The sequence below is a fragment of the Danio rerio genome, chromosome 3, assembly GCF_049306965.1.
Source record: "Danio rerio strain Tuebingen ecotype United States chromosome 3, GRCz12tu, whole genome shotgun sequence".
Taxonomy (NCBI): Eukaryota; Metazoa; Chordata; class Actinopteri; order Cypriniformes; family Danionidae; genus Danio; species Danio rerio.
Window position 1 is genome coordinate 12,588,210 of NC_133178.1, and position 9,291 is coordinate 12,597,500.

At 34.9% G+C, this 9,291-nt stretch overlaps 1 protein-coding gene across 5 annotated transcripts in view; it reads left to right on the plus strand.

Moving 5' to 3' along the window:
- Positions 1-9,291, plus strand: part of zgc:63569 — a 55,591-nt gene that overhangs the window by 34,108 nt on the left and 12,192 nt on the right. For all 5 annotated transcript variants that reach the window (XM_073936117.1, XM_073936109.1, NM_198871.1 and 2 more), the window contains 6 exon segments: positions 77-161; positions 2,023-2,285; positions 2,705-2,799; positions 4,194-4,297; positions 8,193-8,266; positions 8,901-8,971. In XM_073936117.1, coding sequence (XP_073792218.1) covers positions 77-161; positions 2,023-2,285; positions 2,705-2,799; positions 4,194-4,297; positions 8,193-8,266; positions 8,901-8,971 — 692 coding nt within the window.

The following is a 9,291-nucleotide window of genomic DNA, read 5'->3' on the forward strand; positions in this document are numbered from 1 at the left end:
TGTTTGTATATTATAAATTCTTATGTAAGATGTTTCTCATGATCACACTGGTTCTAGCCCTTAATCCCCTGGCCAGTTTCCTTTCTACATCTAGTGAACCGGTTTATAAGGTTTTCAATGAAACTGAATGTGTCCATTCAAGAGAAACCTGCAACCCAGAGGTGCGTGTGTGTGTGTGTGTGTGTGTGTGTTTGGAAAATAATTATTATTATGCACAAATTTATTTTCAAAATGTCCAGTAATAGACGTCTAAAAGATGTTACAGTGGGGCAGCAGCACGGTGGCTCAGTGGTTAGCACTGTCGCGTCACTGCAAGACGGTTGCTGGTTTAAATCCCGGCTGGGCCAGTTGGCATTTTTGTGTGGAGTTTCCAGGGCTAGGAAAAATGTGCTATTAGTAGGGTTCCCATGGGCCATGGGATTTTAAACGTTTTATTACTGGCACTGACAAATCAGGGAGTTTTATTTATTTGTCATACTCTATCAGACACTTTTGTTAGTTGCTTTTGAATTTTGGATAACATTTATCAAAATGTAATTTCTCCATGTCATGACAAGTTATTTTATAACATTGATTTACTCTTTTGCTTGTTATATTTCTCCCTTTTTCAGTAGTTGCCAAGCTGTACCTGTTAACTAACTTGTGTCTTAACTACACGCCATGCAACATATGCTAAAATGATCTTGTCCATGTTAAAAGTAGATTTTGTTTGAACAATCCACGATGCACAACATTTTGGATTTAGAAACTGTTTCTATTTGTGCTGTCGTGGCTGAACAACAGAATAAACTACTATAACAATGATCACCTCAGAGGCTGATTATGTTCTTTATAGGGTAAATGCAGAGCTCGAGTTTCTTCCCGTACTGATATACTTCCGGTGAATGGTTAATGTGACTTTTTTTCAATTTTATAGTTCCTTTTACAGCATCGATGTTGTAATGTAATTAAAATATAATCAGTTAAATAGACTTCAGCATTCATTTAGTTGTTCAGCCGTAAACCGAGATGAAAAGCCGTTAATTCGCACTTGCCCGTCAGGATCAGCAGGCTAACACAGAAACACCATTGGAAATACTGGAGTAAAATAAATTTAAATACTTTAAAGACATGGTGGTGCAAAATGTTATTTAAATTCAGTGCGTCTTGTACATTCCGAGACCCACTTTATATCGTATATCAATTAAGCAGAAAATATTGTTGTTTTTTTTTTGATTGTTGGAAAACAGACCTTAAACTCGCAGATTTTGTAACTGCGCCAAGTGTTTGATCTAGGTTACTGACAAATTAAAAGTCCTTCTGCATGCTTCTGCATATTCCCTATTCAGTGCTAAATGCTACCAATGTGAGATTAAGTACCATTTTACTTGACCTTTATTGCCATACTGAAAGAGGAAACAGTTTACCTCAAATATTGAAAATAAAATAGCCAGTAAAAATCCTGTATAGTTTAAGAATTAATGTTAGAACTGTGACTCAGTGAAAACAAACAAATATCAGTCACTCTGCAAGTATTTTTTAGTAATGTTAAAGATGTTTAATATTTATTAATTTGATTATAAACCTTAATATTTTGTTGGAAGTGCATTTCTGAACTGCTGCTGTTTAAATGTTTATTGGTGTCTCGTCTGGTGCGGACAGAAACATTTCTTGCTGTTGGAATTTTGTTACATTGTGTGTTTTTAGGACAGAGTGTAACACAAACATGCCAGAAAAATGTCAGTTTCAAGGGCTTTGGCTACAAAATGACCCTTACAAAGTCAGGGTGTTAGTGCTCTTTTTTTTTTTATCTTTTCTTTTCAAAATTATCCATGATTTCTCTTATAATCACTCTTAAATTCAAGAAAAATTCAATTCAAGCTCAAATAAAATTAACATTATTCAAAGCACAATAATGTCTTGTTTTCCTATTTATTATAAGTCATGGAAATTTAGTGTTGTAGGCAGGAAAAGTCAGGGAAGTTGGCGTTTGAGTCGAAATTGTAATTTGATCCTCATTTCTCATTTTCTTGATCTCTGCAGAACTTCACATCCTCTTCCATGAAGTCTGACTGTCCGCACTCGCAGTGTCTGTTTGCTTTCTACGGCGGAGAGACGCCTTATCACAAATACCTGATCCTGCTTCAGTTCTACAACGTCTTCCTGTTTTTCTGGTGTGCCAACTTCGTCACAGCTCTGGGTCAGATGACTCTGGCAGGAGCGTTTGCATCGTACTACTGGGCTTTTGATAAATCCAAAGACATGCCAGCCTTTCCGTTGTGTGCCTCTCTGGGCAGATCCCTCAGGTGCGACTGCAGTTTAAAGAGATGGTTCACTCCAAAAAAAAAAAAAAAAAAAAATCCAATCTGTCATTATTTGCTCATGTTCATGTTTGAGTTTCTTCTGTTGAACACAAAAGCAGATATTTTGAAGAATGCATGCAGCTGGCACCCTTTGACTTCCATACTCATTTTTCCCTTCAATGAATGTCGACCCAAGCATTCTTAATATCTTTTGTGTTCAACAGACGAAAGATACTCATAATGGTTTAAATAGCACTCCGGGGAGAGTAAATAATGAGGTAATTTAAATTTTTTTGGTGAACTATGCCTTAAGGAGAAATGCTAGAAAGTTGTCATTCTTAATAATAGTTGTTATTACTCTATTAAGTTGAATTCTGTGGAGGATTTAATTGATATATATCCTTTGTTTTGCCCATAAACAGGTATCACACAGGCTCTCTGGCCTTTGGCTCTCTCCTGCTCGCCATTGTGCAGGTTATCAGGGTCCTGCTGGAGTATATTGATCACAAACTCAAGGGTAAAAACATTTGCAGTCGGTTACTTGCTCAACACATTTAGAGATGCAACAAATATAGATTTTGGTTGTACAATTATAGTCTAAGGTGTTTATACTCTCTATATAGTCTCTATAGATTATTAAGCATTTATACATTTCAAAACCCTTCTAGTTTAGAAAATCCCATGAAAACCCCTTATATTTTAAAGTGTTATTTATTGCTGTTTAGTAACCAATTAATACAGCTAATAATAATAATAATAATAATAATAATAATAATAATAATAATAATGATAATAATAATAATAATAATAATAATAAAGTCCTTATTATCCTAAACAACAGTCCTTTTCTCTTTGGACTTAAAAATAGGTGAACAAATATTTTTTGTATTTAAACATAAGTAATAATTTTACACTGAAAATAAATGACAGAACAATGAATAAATAAATAAATAAAATAACGAACTTGCATGCAGAAAAGACGTGATATGGGAACAGCCCTTAGTTAAAAGCCTCAGCCATAGTTAATGCAAGCCTGGAACTTTAAACTAGTGCACAGTTGGTGTAACTTTGTTTAGCTGCAGTAGTTTTGTTCTGTGCAGAAACACGGTGTTGGGTTGAATTAACTGTGACGAATTAAATTGTGGTCGTTAGTTAACAGTTGCATCCCTAAACACATTTGAAAGGTTTCCTTTGAAGAATTCTGGGAGTTGTTGGATGATGAGAAGTAATGCTGCACATCTAATTCACTATAATGACTTGTGTCTGATGATATTAAAATGCAAAATACCTCAGAAACAGCTTTACAAATACACGTCAAAATGAACGTTTGGTTCATGCAAGAAAAAAAGGTTGTTTTTTGAAAATAGAAGTTGTTGTTGTTATTGTTATAAGGAGTAAGTCCATTCTTTCATTTAATTTTAGCAGGAATAAATGTTAATAATCAAAAAGCTTTGTAGGGTTCCTTGAAAACAGAATCCTAATTTGTTGCTAAATTGCAATAAACATAATAATTTTAATTAAAAAGCCAATAGTTTTTGATTGTTTAGATTTTTTTTAAGTTCAGAAAAATTCCAATTAAGAAACAATAATTTAGGAAAAAGTTAAAGTATCGGGGGAAAAATAATATTCAGATAAGCAATTAATCAATAATTTCAATATGTTATTAATTAAATATGCACATAAAATGACAGTCAAAGCATTTAATTAAATAGAGTTTTGCATAATAACAAAAAATAAGTCTGACGTTATAAGCATCAGTGTTCTAAGCTGGTTAATTGGGGAATACACTGGTTAACATTACATTTTTAGTTTAATTAGAGACGCAGCAGTAGATCCCATATGATGCAGAATATGAATCTATTAATTTATCCAATGCTCTCACAACTCTTCTCCTTTCTCTTGTTCCCACAGGAGCAGAGAATAAGTTTGCCAAGTTCTTGCTGTGCTGTTTGAAATGCTGCTTCTGGTGTCTGGAGAAGTTCATCAAGTTCATCAACAGAAACGCCTACATTATGGTGCGTGTTCGTTTACTGCAACTTACTGTAGAGTAGAAACCCCTTGCACTGACTAAGCAGAGCTCTTTTGGTGGTGTTTAATATCAGTGGGAAATATTGATGCACCATCATACTGCGACATTTATTCATTCATTTTCCTTCGGCTCAGTCTCTTATTTATCAGGGGTCGCCACCGCGGAATGAACCCCCAATTATTCCAGCATATGTTTTAGACAGTGGATGGCCTACCAGCCGCAACCCAGTACTGGCAAACATCCATACACATTCACACACGTACTCGTATAGCACGGCCAATTTATAGTAGTTTATTCAATTCATCTATAGCGCATGTCTCTGAACTGTGGGAGCACCCGGAGGAAACACACGCCAGCACGGGAAGAACATGCAAACTCCACACAGAGATGCCAACTGACCCAGCTGAGATTCAAACCAGCAAACTTCTTGCAGTGAGGCAACACTGCTAACCACTGAGCCCCCACTGTGACATTACAGCAATATTATGTTACTACACAAACACCCATATCGATATTTGTACAGTATTGTTTTTATTGTACTATTTGGTTGAATATTAAAATCAGTGTCTTTACAGTCCACTAGATGATGGTGTTGAATTTAAGTTTTTTTTTCTGGTAAGCAGGGTCAACCTTAAGCATGCAACAAGTTAGTAAAATAAATATGGCTGCATCACAAAAAAGTGCATACAACATTTATAACCGGTTTGATTAGTCATTTTATCAGCTTGACAGCCCTATTTTTGCACTGCAGCAGTTCAATAGGAAAATAAATCAACTGAGAAATGTTTCTGTTTGGTTAAAACTGATGTTGCCAAAGATTTCATTTGGGGACATAATTTGAAGTTGGGGGCGATGCAGTGGCGCATTAGGTAGTGCTGTCGCCTCACAGCAAGAAGGTTGCTGGGTCGCTGGTTTGAACCTCGGCTCAGTTGGCCTTTTGGAGTTTGCATGTTCTCCCTGCGTTCGCGTGGGTTTCCTCCGGGTGCTCCGATTTCCCCCACAGTCCAAAGACATGCGGCACAGGTGAATTGGGTAGGCTAAATTGTCCGTAGTGTACGAGTGTGTGTGGATGTTTCCCAGATGGGTTGTGGCTGGAAGGGCTGGAATAAGCGGTTCATTTCACTGTGGCGACCCCGGATTAATAAAGGGACTAAGCCGACAAGAAAAATGAATGAATGAATTTGAAGTTGGACAAAGGTAATAAATTGCAATATTTTGTAGAAAATTGTGATATATTTAAAAGGGCAATTATATTGTTTCATGACAATATCATACTGTGGTGATGCTGGTGATTCCCACCTCTATTTAATATTCTGCCCTCCAAAGCACATTAACTTCACATTTGGTCAAAACTTTGTCATATTTCAGCACTGCAAAAATGCTTTTCTTAAATATTTTTGATCTTGTTTTCAGTCCAGATATCTACAAAGTCTTAAATCAAGAAGTATTTTCTAGACCAGCCAAAAATATTGTCTTTTTTCAGAAATTTAATGTAAAAATTAAGTACATTTTTTAAATAAAAAATTACAAAATAATCTGCCAATGGGGTGAGCAAAATAAACATACTGTTATGATGAACATAGACAAGCAATTTAGCGGCTGCAGATCGTTGGTACACGCTCATCTTCACCTGGACTACAATTCTGTCACTTAACGAACTAAAACTCCCGTCATGCACTTTGTACACACACCTGTTCTGGATTTCCACTGATTACAAACACAAACAGTATAACAAGACTCAGCAGAGATGTGTGTGCGCGGTCTTTATAGTTTATGTAAAGGATGAATGATGAGCTTCAGCTGTGTTTGTTTGTCATCAGCGGAAAACCGGAACAGGTGTGTGTATTAAGTGCATAATGGGTTTTGCAGTTTAAGTGACAGAATTGTAAGATAATTTTGCTTGCCCCATTGGTAGATTATTTTGCATGTTTTAAGGAAAAACTCAATTTTGGTATATAATTTCTGAAAACAAGACTATTTTTTTGCTCGTCTAGTAAATGCTTCTTGATTTTAAGAATTTTTAGATATTTTGACTAGGAACAAGACAATTTCAAGTAAGAAAACAATTTTTTGCAGTGAGAAACTAAACCACTGATCACTTCAACACATTTGACTGACTGGCATACAAAAAAATATGTTTTATAAAAGCAGATAGTTCTGATCTTGATTTCTAATTGGATGATCCACATTCAAAGCATTGTAAATTACTCTACAAACGTACATCTGAGAGTGTTGCTCAGCAAACATTCCTGATATCAGTACTGAATAACGAAACTTGTATTTGCTTGGTTTTGTTTTGTAAAACCTTTTTTTTAAGCATTTACAAAGATTGAATTTATAACATCTAAGGGGAATTTAGGCATGATGAGATGCACTTCTCTTAGTTTTAGTGTTTGTGTGGTTACTGTACTTGGCATGTCAGTATAGTTTAATACACTTCAAATTTGTTAAATACAAATATTATTGCTTTATGGATTATAAAGATTGAACAAGCAGCACTTTCCAAGCTCAGGTCTGCAGGTCACAACAAAATAAAAACCTGATGATTTTAAAGGAATCTCCGCTATTAATATTTACTGTATGTGGCTTAATATATTGTTAATGATCTTGTATACTTGCATTTGTAATTGAAATCAGCTTCAGCTGTGTGTGTCTGTTATCAGCGGCAAACCGGAACGGGTGTGTATGCGAAATGCATATTGGGATTTCTAGTTTAAGTGACAGAATTGTAGTCCAGGTGAAGGGTGCGAGTTTACCAACGATCTGCAGCCGCTAGATCGTTGAATGTCACAATGTCTATGTAATAGAAAACATCTGAAAGAGGTTTTTTTTTATATATACATTGGTTATACATACATTTATTTTTGGCCTTTAGGTGCATAGTGTCATCAAAAGATTGTACTTTGTGAGCTCCTGGCGCTGCATGTTTCTACTTTTACATTGACCAAACTCACAATAAACAATACTGATGCAAATTGTGCATATTTTGGTTTAAATTGTGCATATTTTGGTTAAGGGCCGCAAGAGAAGAGATGTAACACTTCACTGTTTTCCTAGCATTAAGAATGAGAAGAGATGCCTGTGTAGGAATGGCTGTACTATTGATCCATCATGATCTTGTTTACCTCGGTCGCACACATTAACAGACTACTGTACTGCTGCGTAAGACATTTCTACATCCCTGCAGAAAACTGTACACTGCAGTGGCCTCACCAATCATCAGTTTTAACCTTCTGTAATGATGTTTGCATTTTTAGCATGGGCAGTGTCTGCATGTTTACATCCTGTTCCAAGCACAGATTTAGCTTCCTTTTGGGAGAAATCAGTGGTAATGCATTTGGTTTAAGCATATGCTTAAATCCATCGCCACCTTAAAACTCTTTCAGTAACTGTGCTCTACTGAAAGTCTGACAGTTTGATAAGTGGAAAAATTGGTGAAAACAAAGGACAGTCTTTAGGTTGGTTTAATCTGTCCACAAATGTCTCTTTTCTAAACTTTCTTAAACTGTTCAAATATTATTCAGTTATTATATTATTCAAACACACATGCTTGTACAGTTCTTTGCTATATTGTTTTAAAAAATGCAGTAATCAGCTAATATTAATCGACTGTTACATTACAATATATTTATTGTAGATATGTTATAATAATGATGATTTATAGATGACTTTCATTAGTGTTGTTGTTGTTACACTCAATTGGGCAAAACTGTTTGCAGTTATTTATTACTTTATTTTAACTTCGTATTATTTGTTATAACTTATTCATTTTTTTTTATCTGTTCACTTAATGGTTATCTTAAGATGTTTGTCTCCAAATGTTGCTATCCCAAACAAGTTTAGTTTGAATTTTGAATGTATCTTTTTTTTTTCTGCCACAGGTTGCTATATATGGCAAAAACTTCTGCCGCTCTGCGCGTGATGCGTTCTTCCTCTTGATGAGAAATGTAGTCAGGTGAGTGACTTGACTTCAGACTAAAAATCAATGCAAGTTTCAGGTTTTAGATTGGCCTTTCATGATATTTATTTTTTGTGGTATGATTCATAGCACCAAGATTTATTGCAATAAACAATATTATTATTTTAACACCATAAAAGCATTATAAAGCGAGTAGACTCTTCCAAAGAACATCATATTTTATTCTTAAGAATATTTAATGTAATTATAGTCATTTTTAACAGTTTAATAATTAGGCATTGAGAATGTGAAATTGCATATTCTAAACAAATAAAGTCCAAGGTAAAAAGAACTGAAGAAAAACGTAACCGATCTATTTTCAGTCATCAGGCACATGAAAACGTACTATAGTAATTTATAGTAAATACAACTCTGTTTTTTTTAACCATACCCTCACTCTGACACCTCCAATAGAGATGTTGCACAATCGGCTAAAATGTTGCAAGAATTGGTTATGTATGGGCGATATATATTGCATCACCAAAAATAATTGTGGTCATGTGCATGTGTTGTGCGGTAAGTCCATATATTGATTATTGTGCAGGGCTAATTTCAGAAACGCAACAAATGGTGAAATGTGTGACTGATTCATTATGAGGCTTATTTTACAAAATTTTTGTTCTGGTCACAGGGTGGTAGTCCTGGATAAGGTCACCGATTTCATCTTGTTTCTTGGTAAACTCCTCATCGTTGGTCTTGTGGGTAAGTTTTCTGCTGTTGTCTGGACAGAATTAAACAACGCTTCTACTTTAAACATTCATGGCAATGTTAATGACCAAAGGTTGTTTTATAAAAAAAAAAAAAAAACAGCGGGATACATGTAAAAAAACAAATGATGAATTCCATCCGGAAATGATCAAATCTGGTTTTAGATGGGATTAAAAAATACTGTTAATGCATAAAAACTCAAAAATGTTGATTATTAATGTGCATTGTCAAGCATTTAGACAACTTTTAGATAACATTCTTCATTTAGACAACCTTTAATAGTCATCTTCTCATTTTTTTGTTTTGAACATCTG